The 17,910-nt window shown below is 41.8% G+C and overlaps 2 protein-coding genes and 1 long non-coding RNA gene across 12 annotated transcripts in view; 2 read left to right on the top strand and 1 right to left on the bottom strand.

Annotated features, from left to right (window-relative positions):
* LOC111253204 (IDLSRF-like peptide) overlaps positions 1-2,014 on the bottom strand; it is a 58,437-nt gene extending 56,423 nt beyond the window's left edge. Inside the window, exon 1 of the mRNA XM_022812311.2 lies at positions 1,286-2,014. The gene's annotated coding sequence lies outside the window, so the exon portion shown is untranslated. The remainder of the gene's footprint in view (positions 1-1,285) is intronic.
* A 183-nt stretch (positions 2,015-2,197) lies between these two features.
* On the top strand, positions 2,198-3,771 carry LOC147758697 (uncharacterized). The gene is made up of 3 exons (XR_015326538.1): positions 2,198-2,608; positions 3,182-3,260; positions 3,545-3,771. It is a non-coding gene; the product is annotated as an uncharacterized LOC147758697 (long non-coding RNA).
* A 1,198-nt stretch (positions 3,772-4,969) lies between these two features.
* The window catches only part of LOC111255438 (uncharacterized), a 20,111-nt gene continuing 7,170 nt past the window's right edge, over positions 4,970-17,910 (top strand). The window contains exons 1-5 of one of the 10 annotated variants that reach the window (XR_015326518.1): positions 9,943-11,008; positions 15,045-15,269; positions 15,847-15,942; positions 16,432-16,507; positions 16,786-16,935. Coding sequence is in view for 2 of the 10 variants with exons in the window: in XM_086987253.1 (XP_086843379.1) it covers positions 9,498-9,731; positions 16,432-16,507; positions 16,786-16,904 (429 nt within the window). In the remaining 8 variants the exon portion in view is untranslated. Of the gene's footprint in view, positions 6,039-9,226; positions 9,732-9,890; positions 11,009-15,020; positions 15,943-16,431; positions 16,508-16,785; positions 16,936-17,910 lie in introns of those variants that run through there. The other 9 variants (XR_015326521.1, XR_015326517.1, XR_002675475.2 and 6 more) reach the window with 9 other exon arrangements.

Below are 17,910 nucleotides of genomic sequence, written 5' to 3' on the forward strand. Positions count from 1 at the left end.
ATTGAATATGTTTATTCGATTATATATATATATATATATATATATATATATATATATATATATATATAGTATACGGTAAATAGAATAAGTACGTAATAAATAAATTACCTCTGACGCCTCACATACGCTCGAATCGAGACAAATAATGTCTGTGCCTATCGGCCTAGCTGATCGTTTCAAATCAAACAGCGTCCCAAATCGGCCTGGCTAAGTTTGCCTTGATGGGTATCAATGACATCATACAGCTACGATCAATTCTTTTTTCCTTTAATTGCATAATGGTCTGGTTTGTCTAGTTATTTGTTTGCTATAATAATTAACGCATGCTGATAATTTTAACAGGCTGATATAACGTACAAAGGAAGAAACACACGAGCCCTTTACGTTACGATTGTAGACATATGTCTTGTTAACTTATGCAATAAAGTTTATGGTCTATAAAAATGTTACCCAATCATTGTTTTTCCGGTCAGTTTAAACATGGTTTAATTAAAGGCATTGGTCGCCATCTGTCGGCAACAAAATGAAAATCCGGAATCACAAACGGTTAGAGAAACTAGCTAATCCACGAATGAAACAGCTGTATTTGTCGTTCACTGAAGACAGGATCGAGATAAACACGAAATCAATTTACTGTGACAGCATGTCAATTTGGAGGTAAACACCAATTTAATTTAACTCGGAGGAAAACTTTGAGCCCGAATTATTTAGGATTCGAGTTGTACTTGCTCGGCTGATGTGCACCTTGTGGGCAAAAGTTCGTTTGTGTTATGAGTAGGCATCGTGACGTCCGAGGTTTCTCTAAGCGAAACAACAATAACGACAGGATAGAGGAACTTTTGCCCATCGGATTTGGCTCCGAGTTGGCTTCAATTTAGATATTAATGTTCAACTAATATCAGCGTAATCTTCGACTTGACTGGGTCTTCTCACCGCCATCTTTATGTCGTCTTGAAAGACTTTTCACACCGATTTAAGCTGTCGTTGAAACTATCACTATTGACGTCGAGACTGGATTTGAATGATTCTCACGCCTTCGTGTCAAATCTTCAAAGGACCCATATCTGATGAGACCAGAACTTACCTCTGTTATGTTTTCTTTGCTTATGGCCCCCAAGGAAGATACCACCACCTGTGATCGATTTTTGCTCCGATTATACAGCTTCTAAGCAGTATCCGTCGCTTATTTTGGCTACTTCTCAATTACAAGAGCGACTCATAATGTACTTGTTCATTGTCTACTATGGCACATACACGCTGCATCCAATTTAAAGGCTCGACTTACCTTGTCTGCTGGCCTTCTCTTTGTTGTTGTTGTGGTGGTTGAAGCACTGATGAGTTGTAGCCAATGACCACAGGTGCTTGATAAAGTGTTTCGTACAGTCACCTAGTTCAACCGAACCTGATGAAGAACGAGTTGTTTTGGATTTTCACTATTTTCCTGCTACAGACTCGTTCACGATATGTGTATCTGTGTATATGTATTAGAAATCACTGAGGTCCGCTATGATGACCAAGATGATTCGATTATTAGAACAGTTTGTTTAGGGTGTTTCTTCCTCGTTGAAAGGTCCACTCTGTGCTAGGTTAAATGATTGTTTTTGTCCGTCGACAAGTCGCCCTCTAATTGCTGATAGTACGGCAAAGTTAAACTGGATTCGCAACCGAAACCGTTCTCGTCTCTAACCACCGCGAGCAAGTTCTTATAAACACTCGAAATAAATTCGAGTCAAACTTTATCACCCGTTGTTTTCTACCCCGACAAGTTCTGATCAACGCCGCCAGCGCCTATGCATCTGAACTTGTCGTTACCGCGTAATGTCTTTGGCGTGGCCTAGTGCTTCTTGTCCGTTTGCGTCTTTCTTTTCTTTCTATTTTATTTCTTCTATTTCTTAAGCTAGGCCAATAGGGAAGACGGCGAATAGCAATGTTGCTGGTAGCAGTGGATATGGATAGCGCTGGTGCTGATGCGTGGGCCTCCGGTCTCCAATGCGGCGGTGCAGTTCGGGACGGTGAAGATAATGCGGGAGAGGGGGAGCAAATAGGAAAGGGACGTAAAGACGTCAGATACGCACCAGAACATTACCTTCTCTCGGAGGGTTTCCCCCTTCCTTACAAGGACAACGACGGCTGCCTATTCTGCTGCGCCCTCTGCTGCCACGTCCATCGCCATTGTCGCTATTACCACCGAACCCCACTAGGCTACCGGCTGACAGCGGACGACGAAGGTCGACAGATCTGTTCAGCCCGCGCGGCCCCCTCACACTCGCGCAGCGCCGTCGGGGGTGAAAGGACGAAGGCAGCCGCTACTGCTATTGCCTCTGCTGCTACCACCATCATCACTAGCAGCTATTACTGCTACTGCTATGTTGTCGTCACGGAGAAGGAGGGCGGGGATCAAGTCGAATTGGGACCCTACGAGCTGCTACGAATGTCTGGTTTCTACGCGTGGTCCTATGGTGGAAGGTTAGGGGAACGAAAATAAACTCTGCTTGAAACACCAGGTGGGTGTACGGCGAAGGCAAGCCGAAAGCGTGCTGCATGTTCACCTGAGGTCCGCCAACTGTGCTACCCAAGACAAACCAGAGAGTACAAGGTCGTCAAACAGGTAGGGTACAAGAAACGAACGTATCGATAGCAGCAGCAGCAGCAGCTTTCGGCGAGTTCTCTAACAGGACTATAGAGGAGAGTGTACGGATGGACGTTTTAAAGCTAACGATAGTGAGAGGGCCGTGGCCGCTGTGTAGTTTCGGCCGGACTGAGTACTCATATATGGTTGGAGTCGCTAAACGCAGCTCACGGCTAACGGCTGCAACGCGGCTAGAAGGCGGTGGGTTGTAATGTGGCCGAATAGAAACGACATATGGGTTCGCGTCAAAAATTCCGCTTTTAAGATAGCACTTGGTTCAAGGTTGCTTATCCGCGGCGCCACATACGTTATTGCATCTCTGTCGCACACTTCCTTATACTTGCGCTGATTGTGCCCGCTGTGGATATGGTTGCAAAGTTTGTTTGTAGCCATGATTAGCTAGAGGCGAAAACTACACAGAGGGATGCTTAAAAATAAAAGAACTGTGTAAGCCCAGATGAGGCAGTATGCCTTTCTTTCTAGGATATTGGAACGTATTTCCGTTGGCACTGGGCAGTTAGTTGGATTTTTCTCTACTTTGCTCGTTTACAGACTCGATAATGGTAAGGACACGGAATGATGATCTGGAAAATAAGCGAGGACGCATGAGGGACGTCGCAGAAATGTTTCGGTTAGTGCTTTTATTTCTTTTTATTTCGTGTGGCATATCTGGCTTGCTACACATCTTCGAGGAGTAAACGCATTATCCGTGTACAATATAGTAGATCTTACGCTTACGTCCATATCTAGTGTGGTCTGACTTCTGCTACAATGATTAGAGTACGGGAAGTCTAAGCTTATAAAAATGCAGACCTCACATTGTATTGTCAATAGGGGAGCCGTATAGAGTTTGAGTAGAGGTCTAACAAAACAAATACATGCCCCTTCTAATAAACAACAATTTCGTGGCTTCAGTTAAACGGCCATTTGGTGTCCAGCGGGCCGGGACTAATTGATCGCCTATGATATGAGTCTGATTTCAAGGTAAAAATTTAGCTATTTATTCAAGGTACAGCATATCTTGAGTTCCTCCGCATAAAAGGAGAACGACATAGAGACTCAGTTCAGTAATGTTATTATTAGTGAGCACTATTCTGAATGAATAACGACTATTGGCTTGCCGGAAGCAGCGACGATACCTTAACGAATTAGGCCAACCACGATCACTTCTAGAAGTAATGAAATCAAACTGTTCTTTCATGCTCGCTACCTTCGAAAGATATGTACCCTATTGTAAAAACACACGTAAAAAAACGCGTGGGAGGAGAGGGAACCCGACAGAGAGCGATACAAAGAGAGCTCGATGTTCAACGTGGTCACATGAGAGTAATTTAACTAGAAAGAAAATATATCTCAATTTCTTTACGAAGTCTTCCTAAAGGAAAATTCAAAGGGTTTTGCTGGCGAGATGTTAGCCATCGCAAAAACAGCGAAGGGAGGCGAATGAGGCACATGGTTTCGAACGCACGGTGCAGTTAATCGTGCTTTTCGGATCCAATCTGCAGTGTCAAGTGAAAATTTCTGCTTTTAGGCAGGGCTGGTATCTTTGCCTGCATGTTTCCACCTAACCTAGCAACGGTTAAGCGCAAACAGACTAGAACGTATTGCTGCTACCTCTCCATCGTATGGTATGATTTAATTCGTATGGTGTGACTAAGTTCCCTTTCATAGACATTGTTTTACAAGTACTGATTTGTCAGTGGGTTAAAGCATTAAGTCGGCAGTAATCATAAGCTAGGCTATAGCACATAACTTGGGCTAAGTCAAATTTGTGTAATGGGGTCCAGCAATGGTAGAATAGGCAGACATACGCAACGTTCTAATGACAAGGAAACAGCTAGACGAACAAATGTTGAGTGGATATCCTATAACAGATCGTAAGATATTCTATATGAAGTTGTGAGTGTAGTTTTGAACTTACTGATTACCAATATTCCATTCGAGCATATACAATCTGAGCGGATTTTCTAAAGACGGGCGCGTCTGTCCTTGTGTGTGTATTGGTCTGTGGGGAAATCTCGGAACGTCCCAAACCATCAGTCGGCGCAAACGTATAAAGCTTTAACAAAGAACGCCGATCTATGTCTATGTTGACACTCCCGTTGTGCTGCCTGCCATTCGTTCCGGGCCCACAGATCCACTTTTACTAGCTTCACTTCTAAGTTTGAGCCTTACAAACGTAAGGGGAATAGGAGTAAAAGAAACAATAATGGCAACAACAGCTGGATCAACGCTGTAATCATAAACATAAATAGCAATAATAGATGAACGAAAATTACTGCTACTTTAGCCCCCTGGCACCACAAGACAGGCAGACGAATAAGCAAGCACCGATTGACCATGTTGCTAAGCAGCAGACGCAAGCACCCACATTCAAAAGGAACCTATATGCAGTGCACTCAACTCTATTATACATCGTATCTCAGCTACTCGTACCGTCGTCGCATATTGTGGTGCTTGTAGAACCGGCGGAGGCAGGCAGCGGCATTGAGTGCGCCAGTGTTAGCGGGAGCGTCAGCCACATTAAATGGAAATCGTATAAGCTAGTTGGTTCATACCATCCATCAGAGCAACGATGGTGATTAAGCAGTTCCGCAAATGTCTCGCTACCTGCCGGATTACGAGGCTAGCTATTAGATGTAGACGTCGGCTGAATACGTTGACCTCGTATCCACACGTTCGCTATGATACTATGACGTCTAACACTTCCGTCTCTAGGAAATGGAACAAGCGCGACTGTAAGGGCTCGAGCAAGTAAAACAGGTTCAGCGAGGGATAGAGGTGGGGGAGGAGGCAAGGATATCACGAGAGTCATCATTTCATTCCAGTCGACGTGCGCAGATCGAGTGAAACCAGGCGTGCGCGTTTCTGCTGTGCTGCTGCGCTTATTATTATTGTTGTTGTTGTTGATCCTGTTGAGCCGATCCTGCTGGCGCCGTTGAAACCATTGCTATTGCCGGCCCTGCCGACGATCCAGGACGACGGCGGTCGAGTAGAAGCGCCTACTCGGGTATGTGGTCTAAAAATCCACTCCGCGCGTCCGGTACATACGACTAATAAACTACCCGCTACTGCTACTGCTTGTGCCACGGATCAAGGTAGACTCGGTAGTGGGACAGCAGCCTGGTGGACGTATGGAGCTCGGCGCTGGAGTCACGTTCGAGCTGAGATTTTATTGCACGACGGAGGAAGACGACGATGAAAATGTCGATGAATACTCTTGAGGACTGTAAAAGGAAAAAGCGGTTTAGGAAGACTAGACTACGAACCTCTTCTTGGTGGAGGAGCTGAGGTCGTTGAAAATGTTGGACTGATATAGATTGCAAGCCGAGGACCGCATCTCCCCACGTACATTAACATAAACGCGGTTACTGTACTAAATGCCGCGTTGCACCGTTCTGCTTTTAAGGTTTGGAATGCATGTATGTAGAAGGTGTAATGCTACCCCTAGCTAGCCGGAAGGCAGTGATTTGCAACGTTCCTGGATTTCTATATTGTAAGGATTCTAGGATTATGCATTGTATTAATAAGCATACCTATACGTCTATTTATACATACATAATAACTTGGTATCTAGCATTGTATATATGTCAATTGAAATGATAAAAAATTACCTTAAATCAGAGGTTGAGGCTTTCTCTCTCACAGGATTTAGTGACCTTTTGAGTATTTTGTGCATCCATGCCATACAAAAGCTAAGGAAGAACACAAACAATTTTTGCCCCTCGTTCGAATTATGCCCATACCTATGAGATTATATAAAAACAAAATCACATTATTGCACGTTACATTTAGGTCTATGGAATACGATTCGTCTTTGTATCACACTGGCACTATGTACTGCATAACTTTCCGATGATGTTATGCCTGTCAACTGTGCCATAATTTACTTACTTCTGAACTTATAATTGCATATTCACCGAATACTTACTAAATCGACAGTAACGATAGCGCTTTATAGAAGCGTCTCTTTATAGCTGGCCAACTTAAACACAGAACTAGTGGAGATGGTTTATGGTATACTATAACATCATCAACAACAACAGTGGTATCGTTGATAATTTTACGTTCGATGCTGGCGTAAGAGATCGCTTCGGTATATCGCACGAGACAACATGGGCCTACCTCAAGTTTTGGACCTGGACCACAAAATGTGACGGGAAACCATCGTCCCGGGTATGGTGGAGACCAGTCAAATCTTTCTACATATAGTAGGATCCAGAGAGATACATGGCGAATAAGCTATGTGCATCGACTCGTTTGGGCAATTTCACCGAGTTGGTAAACTGTAAGTGAATTCATTGCGCACGGTCGTGCCGTAACCAAATAGTGGATTCGATAGGGTGCCTTATTGACCGAACTCATCGAAGATAGAACGTCTACATCGACTATAATCGATATAGAAACGATCGTTCTAAAGATTACTCTGAATAGTGAAAGCTCATAAGGATATATCTCACAGCATGATTTGAACTTAACAAACTTCTGATGTTTGTTAAAAACCACCTATGAGCAATGGGCGTCGTATGCTGCATGCGCTGTCGGCTCATAATAATACTCGATGGCCCTGTGTTGCCGTGCAAGGGAACACGTTCGAGAGGTGACTGTGACAATAAAAAAAATTTACGTACTGCAGTCACAGTAGAGACGGGTCTTTGTATACGTCAGTCCTGCGTAGGAAAGTTAATTCGTCACTACCTTATGTACGCGAACGTTATATGGCCTCATATACTACAGTCTCTTAGATTACGCAATGTGTTCGTTTCGACAACGGTAATCTGTGTGTAATATTAAGCTTTGGGGACCTTTCACGTACCACATGATTATATATAGACATACGTACTACATGTTTGCATGTCGGACTGCTAAACTCCGGAGGGTAGCTTAATCGCATTTAGTTGATATATAGTACATACTACACTTGGTCTGTACTAATGGGACTCGCGCGCTTCTGTCGAATTTTTCTGCTCTTAACATATAGACGCGTAGAAAATATTGAAATAGTGACGTTGTTTTCTGGCAGGATGGCCAGACAATAGCGGACGCAAAACTTGAGACACTTATTCAAAATATCCAGGTGAAAGTCACGGTACACAGGACCTCCATAGCCATCTTCTTGTCTAACGACACCCGACAATTCAACAATGTTGATATCTGAAAAGCATTGCATTTTCTTCCCTCTGAGACTGCTTTACAAGGACTAACTCATGACCTATCCATCAAATACTGGAGGATATACTGTCAGGGCATATAACTCTATTCAGCTGATCACAGCTAAACGTGCTGTGAATCCTAAGAACTACTGGATGAAGACTTCGCTTGGATGAAATCGTTCTGACTCGAGCTAGCTCACGTGGTCTTGTCGCGTTTACTTGTGCGAACCGCAGAGGGACTTATAGAAGATTGCAGAAAGCGGTGGTGGGTTTTAAAAGTTCGTCAACGCTACTTGAGTTTTGGTCCTCCACTCGTCGACATACTGGACGCAAACACAAAAGTTGATCACCGCCCCGGTAGAGAAAGACGTGAAACCCAAGTCATCGCATTTTTGGCGAAAGCATGTGTCACCGTCAATTTCCTGTTACACAAGAAATAGCCTGGCCTCTGCTTATGTTTATATGTGTCACGCGATAGGCTGAATTTCGTTCGAGTTGGGCGCAAAACTTGAATACTATTGACATTGCCTGCCAAGTCGTTTACATGGCGTATGACAAAGGGTTCACCATCAAGGCAAAAAAACCCTTGCGTGCTCACCCATGCGATATATACAACAACCAGAATAGTTATAACGGTAGCAGAGGTCTTGCGTAAACGAAGCGGGTTGTTTTAGGACACATAGAAATACTTCAAATTTTCATTTCTCATTCACGTTGCTTTGAGTGGAATACTCTCGAATGGTTGTGGAACCAGAAAGAGCACAGTCCGCTCAGATAGATATGGGGAAGCACTATTTTGCAAGTATCAGTAGCAACGTGCCGCTTGATATTTGAGTGGGCCGTGGCCTTTAAGGAAGCGGTGCAACCTGTTGTGCTCTTCAAACGTGGTGTGTTCGAAGTTAGCTGACTCGACAAGTTCATGGTAAGTTCAGCTAGACTGGAGAAGGTCTCAATGGCCCTCCTATATGTGAATTACATACGTAAAGGAGAAATCACACCGAGAAGATAAAGTATAAATGTATCTAAGGCCCTGAAGCTGTCGCGTTGACCCTTTTGTGTTTTCTAAGGCTGTTATGCTATTTTCGGCTATCAACCATTAGGGTATTTATGTATATACGTCACTGAGCTTAAATTCCAGTAGACGCCACTTTACAGCTCTGTTATACAATACAAGTAGGAGGCCCCCAGCGCAAGGCTAAACTGCCGTATTTGCTTGTGACTTTCGAGAAAATCCTACGATATATCCCATTCTATATCTACTTGGTATCCGTGGAAAAATCCGCGGTGCGCTCGAAAAGTTTGTATTTCTAAAACGAAGAAAATGTCTATTTGATAGGTCTATAAAAAGCCTAATCTACCACATAGACCTGAGAAAGTGGCCTTGTAGGGATGAGGCAACTTGTTTTAACAGGCCCCTTGTGTCGTTTACATGGGCTACGTTGCTCTTTTGAGACTCAAAGGAGCAAGAAACGCCTCAGGGAAACGAGTGGGTATAGATACATGAGGATTATCTGAAATGAAGAAATCAGAAGAACTCAATCATTGCAAAGCCTCCATCGGTTTTGTCAGGCAGACAGAAGAAGCTATCGTTGAGCTTCGCGAAATCAGCAGGCTCTAAACACTTCAGATGCCTGCACAACTTTTCAGTGCGATCTACTTGTAGACCGTATTTTTTTGCGATGCGCTTTATTTTAGTGGCTAACATGACCTATTAAATGAGAATACTGTTACCTATAAAAAGTAAATCTTTGATTATTTCGAAGAAATCTACGGCATTTTTGCACCACTTCAGAATCATCGAAATGTGCTCCTCCATTAGCAAATGCAGCATTCGAAGCAAATCCCTTCTTTCGCAAGGGCTCGAAAGGTCTCCACACTTATCCCACCGCTGGACGCCAGCTACGCCTAACAGGACAAGGATGCTTCGACGATTACGTCTTGGCAAACAGGTGATTATATTTAAACGCGTGTGTGTGTGTGTGGGGGGGGGGGGGGGGGGATGATTTAAAAATCATCTGTTTGTCAACTGTTCCTTCCTAACAATATGAGCAATAAATTTAAACAAACCAAAAAAGGGTCAGCTCTACCTTTCCGATACTCTAATTAAAAGCAACGAGAATGGCTGTCAAAGACTAGAAACTGCAACTATGTAAGACGCAAGTGTGGGCTGAGATTCGCTGAATAAAAGTGCTACCCAACACAATAAAATCATCAGGAGATGACCCAGGCATGAGGTTGAATCGACTCTAGGGACGAATTACAAATAAGCCTACACCTTGAGTTACGCTTTCAGTGACATGTAACCAATGGTTGTTCAGACTGCCTTTCAAGCATTGCACTTCAATGCATGTAACTAACTTAAGTTGCCGCAGCATTGCACCTCGCAAAACATCCCACTTCCTACGCGCTGGATTCTGCTTAGCTACCTAAACTTACCTCATCTACGAAGCCTAGAATAAAGCTACCGCAAAACTACGGTTTTGTGTCAAGTTTAAGACACGAAAACGCTTCACCTCTAAAGCAGATTATGTAAAATTGTTGATTTTTTCACATTACGTTAATTTAAATCGTTTCGCTCGAATCTCACTTATGTTTCAAACAGTTTATTTCCTAATGGCTATGTGTCTGTGTTATGAAATTTGGCATAGCCGTAGAATGCTTACATAGATATAAATTTTTCGTTACGTATCGAAACATGCTAATAAACGTAGTAGTAATTAGTTGATGGAACACGCGTGTAGAAAGCTATCAATAAATGCGCCTAGTGATAGCCCTATCTATCTATCTGTATAAATAATTCTCAGTCAACGTTTGATCGAATCGTCTACAAGGCGTTCTCATCGAGCAAGTACCGCAACAATAACAAACTCCAGTTTCATTCGTTAACTGTAGTCGACACCTTCCCTGCGATAACGTGCCATTCCGTGCATGTGACGGTTAAAAACGGTAGAACGTTGCGTACGATCCAAGCAGGTCGCCAATCGGAACAGATAGACGTAAACATCGTCTTGTGTTGTCATGTAGCATAGGCACGATCAGCTTCGTGCTCGTAGTTCCAGCCTATTGCCTCTCATTGTCACGTGCCATGGCCACTCACGCGATGCGGCTGACACACGTTGCTAACTGATATCAAATCATAACGACCCAGAACGAAAGAATCACTTGACGAGTAGGAATAGGCGTTTGGTCCTATCGGTGAGGTTGTTAAGGTCAAGACAGCACTTTGGTAAGTGTTTGAATCGGAAGAATAGATGTGAAAATTGTAGGAAAAATTGTAGGAGCGCGTTCGTTGATCTATAGTTCATAACAAAAATACATAAACGGATTGCGCGTCTTTGATATACATCGCTAATCGGCAGAGTGGCCGACATTCAGTTAATTCAATAAATAAAAATGCAACTATCGGTCTACTATTTCAACAAAGTAGTAATGATGCTTTTTTTTTCTACTAAAACTAGAGAAATTCTAAGACTAAGAAATTGTTTATAGTATAATATTGTTTTTGAAACAGATAATGCAAAATCACACATTTCTAGTTAACAGAACGCCGTCAGGCTTTTCCCGGAAAGATGTTCTTGTATTTAATCTAATGTTGCTGCACGATACACATTTATAGCGAGGCCAACTCGTATTTCTCACCTTCCACACAAAGAATCCTTTATAGCCATATATCGGCTGCTGCGCTTCCAGACAGTTGAGTATATACATTGAGGCTTGAAAAAAGGCATGCGAAGCCTAGGAGAGAACCTTAGGGAACATGGTACAAACAGTGCGGTCAACCCGTTGAATCATGGATAATTATAAGCTTTTCATTTGCCTTAACTGCATTGATCTTAGAAGTAGGGAATTAGCCCTAAAGCAACCCATCTCTAGCTGCGAAACTACCGTTATCAAGGCCCTTTCCAAAAAAATCGTATGAGCGGTTACTTCCAAAAGGGTTCATAGCGATTGGACACTATGCTCGCTTGCAGGCCCCAGTGGAGTTCCGTGCATAATTTTTTAATACGTTCCCATGATCACAGTAAACGTGACATGGTTATCCTTAATTTTTCAAACTTTTTTGCGTAAGTAGAGTTATTTTATTTCCGATAGATAAATGCATCATTGTTACCTAACCTAACCTAAATTTATTTGGTCGCTGTAGAGGTATAGGCTTCGCGAGTCTATGAAGTATCGGAAAGTAGATTCTACCTCATGTCGAGGCTTGAGCACTTTTCCTATTACGAAGATATCAATATTTTGGAAAAGTAATAATCAATGTGAGCAATGTCTAGCGAGTATGACGGATGAGAAAGAAACTTTTTTTATTTTCGCCATCGCGATGCCTGCGAGGTGAAGTTGTCGGGTGCCACTGGTCGAGTGTCTCTGTCCATTAAACTTGGGTCCTTAATGAAACTTCTCCCAAGTTAGTAGTACACTTCAGCTGTAGTCAGAAAATCAGGAGTCATGGAACTCTAATGGACAACATACGCATTACTGTCCTTCCGGTTAAATGCTATTCGCCCGTCGTTGACGATCATTATAGAGGATCTATCTTAACTACAAGTCAGCGCTAGAGTAAAAAGAAATAAGCGTTTCTAGGCCTCTGTTTTTGACCCTCATTCAAATCATCAAGGGGCAGGCATTTTTCCTGATATTTTTATTTGGTTAATTTGCCTGAGAAGAACAAGCAAAGCATTTTCACATAGACCGAAACTGAGCGCCAACACGCATGCGCTTTGAGATAGATCGGCTTCTTCGATACCTCTCAACACTCGCTTCGCGGTAGGTCTTCTATTAAACTTATTTTCGAGTTGAAAATTTCCCTCCCGAAATTTTTTGAACCAACAGATCATGTTACTTCTAATGGTAGAAGCTTCATCGAATATAAGGTAAATGATTGGTAAGTTATTCTAACGAGTTAGACAAGTTCCGAAATCGGGAATGAATACAACGATGTAGACAATGGAAGGGTTAGTCGCATCCTGGCGCCCAAACTACTGACCGGGGCTTAACTTTTATCATGTCTTTTATCGTCGGTTATATTCAGCTGACCGCCACGATTGCTCTCTTGTGCGCCGTCTTATATAATCATATGGCTGTGTGCGGCTCATATAGATGGTAGCTAGGGCAAGTTATAGTCACACCAATAACGTATGGTAACGCCAGCTAGTAATCGATCCCGTGTCCGATGTCCTGCGCAGAGTGTAAGCGCGGTCGACAATAACAAATTTATATGACGAGCTATTTCCACCGCTGTATTTGAACATAAAGCTAACGTTCGTAAAGCGCGCGCATTTTTGAATGTTCATGCCTCGTGACAATTCGCCTGTTGAAAGGCTGAGCGACAACATTCGCGTAAATGGCCCTAGATTTCAGAGACCACAAGTGCATTTTAAATACAAAAACACAATGTCGAGAAATAGTGTCGTCTTGACACATAAAACGCATGCCTTTCACACTTGATGCCGAACGACCTAAGAATAGTTTAATCTGCACGTACTGTATTACCGTTACGTCTTATTTCGCCTACGACTGCGATTAATCGAAAAGTGTTTGGGTCTTTGTCCGCTTACCTTTATTTCATACGGTCTGTGTTCTTTCATGTAGCACTCCGCCAGATGTACGCTATGGTAATTTTTTTGCGCAACGATAGAAAATGTATTACACTCAGGCTGTGAAGATGAATCTTCCTGGTGGAGCATCATTGTCAGCCTCTCTTATATCTGCACGTCGCACTGAATTAGTAAATTCAAATGAATAAATAAAATACTACAGCATGACCTCTTAACGGATTTTATCGTGAACATTGAAGGTTATGTCATGTTCGACAAAAGCATGAACCTCTTTCCTCCAACGGGGAGTGAACAAATAACACGGTGATACTGAAAAACGGCAGATGCAGATATCATGGACATATCACAAGTTATTACGTTTTCAGGGCGAGCCATAACTCGAGCGTAAAGACCAGGTAGCAAATGGCGCGACCACAGATTGTCAGAGTTGTTGTTGTTTAATAAAAGTGTGACCTGGTTTTTATGAATCGTTAAACTACATTTAGATAGTCGTCCATATGCTGGTAATTTCCCGTCTTTAGCATTCTATATCTTAACAATACACATATTTATGATGATTCATCTTTGTTTAGAGTCTGCTAAATGACATGACCTTGAGGGTAAGACACTGTATCGCGCCAGACGTAGTATCGCAAAGAATGAAGCGTATAATTTCTAGCTTATAACACAATGTCTTTATAAAAACAGTGACGTTCCGCACAGCGGAAATGTATTTTCTAGTGTACAGCCATAGTGATATTTTACGTATGCGTTTGCTCTTTATATTTCATACCCCTTCGGTTCAATTTCGCCAACCTCATGCGCTTGGAGGCGTGGAAGTACGTCTTGCTACAGACCATTGCAGTTTTCATATTTTACAGAAGCGAGAACATCTCTCAAAACCTATGATCTCTATACCTATATACGAATAGTTTCCAGATATACTGCACTGTTTTGAAGAACGGCTAGGATCTGAACATACCACTCTTTAAGCAACAACAATGATAGAGTTAGTCATATTGCGTATGCTTAATCGATTTATCTGAATCAACAGGAAGGGTGGTCTCCTCCCTGAAGTTTTCATACTTACGTTTAAACATACCGCAAGAGAGTTTTAAGCAGACTTCAGAGGCCAAAGGTTTTCGGAGCATAAGTCATGAAGGGGGTCGGCCGTCTTTCTGTTCACAATTGTCAGTTCTCCCATTTTCCCAGATTGTTTTGCTGATGTGGCTCGCTGCGAGTAGGCGAAACGAGCTTGAATGCGAACATCTCGTGGTTTGCTTCATCAGATATCAATGGAAAGCTGTTGTTATTCCTGTTGAATCATCTATTCATGACGTTACGACACCGATGCTCAATCTAATTTTAAAACATGGAACCAGCACTAAACCTTGCGCATGTCATCCATCTGTTTAGCAACTGTTCTCTGCAGAGCTGATCGTTAAACTGAGCTCATATCTATCTGTTGCCAGCTTACTTAACTACAAGCTTTCTGTTTGCATTGCATTTTGCATGCTTTAGCATCGAAGGTAATGCAAAAACAAGCTGTTCCTACATAAAATGTAAAACCTCTTTCGTGTCACTGTGATCCTGTACGCGTGAACAAGTTCAGGTAATATTATCGGCTAACAAAGTCGTTCCAACGGAATTTGTGGAGTGAACCGCAATTCGACGTCGTGCAACATGACTTTCAACAGATAACAGTTTCTTTTTATATGTTCAATATAGGCAAGAAGCGTATCACAGCAAAGTATCACCGGAAGACTCAAAATTAGCTCATTCCGTCATGGGTTTCCCACTTTTTCTGAAGAATCTCTTCCTCATACGGGTTGAAGTAGAAACTAGGATTTGCGAACTAGGATTGCGAAGGTTTTACGAATTAGACGGCTGTGCTGACAAATCGCTATTTTGTTTAGTAGCATCGGAAAATATTGAATTAAGGTAATTTATTCAGTAAGTAAACCTTGCCAACGTTCTGTATTTTCCATTCATATGTATATTATTTATGAGACTAAAAACGGCATATTGTTGTCCATTTGTTGTAACCATTATACAGTAGAGCTAGAGTTCGAATGTTTTTTTCAAGTACGCTTCTTGAAAACTCAACCCTACTAAACTAAAAGGTATAGACAATCTGGGATCAAAAACTATGAAAGTTTAACTCTAATTAAATATAGTTTAAAGTGGTACTTTAAACACAATTAAACATAATTTATGCATGTTACTGTTTTTCCTACTTTGATTCAAGATGAGGGAAGTTTCCTGTGCCTATTTTGCTATATAGAGAATCGTTTCTATATAGAAAATATAGAAGGTAGATAGTTTTCTATATAGAAAACCTGTTAACATATCTTGCTTTGTAACCATGTAAGATTTTTGATGATGTATGGACGAAAACCGTAGTACCTTGAAGGAGATCCCTTGAAGGTATTCTCACGAATCTGCAGCTACATCCATATATGGTACAACATGGATCTAACCCATGTGATTATTTTTGTTGGTATCATCATCAACGCTCGATGAAAACGAGTCCTCGCCGGCAGGATGTCTATGGCGAAATTGACAGTAATCTATTTTTCACGAACATCGTATCCGGTCTACAGAGGCAAGCTTTAAAATCAGCGATGTAAGTCTGCACGATGGGCTTTCTTGACTTACGAGCGTAGAATACTGGCTGAAACACTGCGAACAAAAGTCGAATTGTTGTTTTTACGCTGTTGCTGTATGCACGTGAAGTACTTAGAAAACCAGGGTCCATTTCGTCGGCTCACATACTCTGTAGAGGGTTTTTCAACCTGCATACATTATCCAAACGCCCACCATAAATATCTCGGCCTATTTATAAAGTAAGCATGAACTGGCACGTGCACAACCGTGCGCTCTCTGTCACAGCGGAATAAATTTTATGGATAAGTTAAGTTCTATTCACTTTTTCATAATTAGTATACTTTCGAGGTTTACAATTTTTGCGCAAGACGTTATGAGATTTCCGTACGAGTTTTGTATGTTCTACTACGAAGCTTCGTATAACATTTACCACCTTCTGTAGATAGATGTTAACTAACCTTAAGTATACACGTAGATCAATGTTAGTTCTCACTTTTTTGTTGCTTAGCTCATCCAGCCAACACAGGGTCGGCCAGATGAAACAAAGACCCCGTATTTGATTCCTGCAAATCAGCTATCCTTCGGTAAGTTGAATAAGCTGTAGACAGCCATATTTAGGGTTCCGGGATAGAATAGAAAACATCCGTAGAGTATAGAAGGTGTCAATAGGTAAAATTCAACTACTCTATAATGACAGTTTTTTTGTGAACTTGAAACAACGAACAGTCTGCCTTGCTTGTCCGTAACAAATTGTTGGGGTTTCCATGTGGGAGGAGATATAATAATATAAGCCAGTTTAGTGAAAGGTGGGCAGTAACGCGCATACATCCATGCGGTATGTCGGTGTTTTCTGCTTTTACAGTTCATCTCCTTTGCCAGACGCAAGTTCCTTTCCAACTGTTAGAGGTACTTTTGAAGCTGTTCGTTAGAGCTCACAAGGCGCTGCTACCCAAGGGCTCGCAACATGATTTAAGTGGCTAGCGTCATAAGCCGAATGGATGGAACAGCAAAGGTGCTTCACTGATTATACAGAAACGTAGTCGTTCTTTGATTATCAACATTTTTTTGCAATAGCGCATATGGTTTAATTTGGGAAACCCCCGCAAGAGGGTTTAACCCGAAGCTTTGTCCTGAAAATATGGTTCGTTTCTGATCAAATTCAACTGTCCTTAACTATATCAATAGTCAGTGACAAATCCGTGTTAGATTTGCGAATAAAGAGACCGAAGTCTCACTGTATTTAGTGGTTTCTAGATCGTCATGCGCTCTCCTCAACAAGCACCCAAAGCTGAGCTTAGAAAAGTATAAGTGAATATAGCTGTTAGGTATAGCTATGATTTGCCTAATGAAGACAACTTGGACGTATTTTATATAAAGATTCATCTTGCAGATTTTTTTAATAGAAATGATGGAAACTTTATTAGGAAGGCTATTGATTTTAATGTCTATATCAGACAGCTGCTCATATTGTGTCGCCATTATCCTAAATTGTAGCTGGAGGAAGATGGGGCTTGATGGGCAGCCATTTTTCTAAACGACGGAACCTATGCTTAGGAATGAAGCACCATTCAATTCTGGGGTTAATTGCCAATTAATTGCTATTGGAAGTGCTTTCTCTATTTACCGTGGAATTTTTTTTATAGAGCAGCATAGGACCTATAAACCACTTATTTAATGCAACTGACAAATGATGTAATTTTTTTGCCAACGTTTGTCATCCCAGACTCAAAGTCCAAGTCAACCCATGTTTGCAAAATCTGAAATATCTTATCATCACTATAATGAAGAATAAGGCAGCATAAACTAATGTCTTTCGAGGATGTTTGCGCGGTCATATAGTCTATTCTGTTGCAAGACAGACATTTTTTCTCAGCTTCGTTGTCTAAATGACTCCTTCACATATGAGTTATAATTTTTATCTTAAGTCGCTTTTGAACATCATGTTTGTTTTCGTTTTTCTTGTTGTTATACCGAAAACTATATATAT

The sequence above is a fragment of the Varroa destructor genome, unplaced genomic scaffold (genome assembly GCF_002443255.2).
Source record: "Varroa destructor unplaced genomic scaffold, Vdes_3.0 BEIS01000001.1, whole genome shotgun sequence".
In the NCBI taxonomy this organism is placed as follows: Eukaryota; Metazoa; Arthropoda; class Arachnida; order Mesostigmata; family Varroidae; genus Varroa; species Varroa destructor.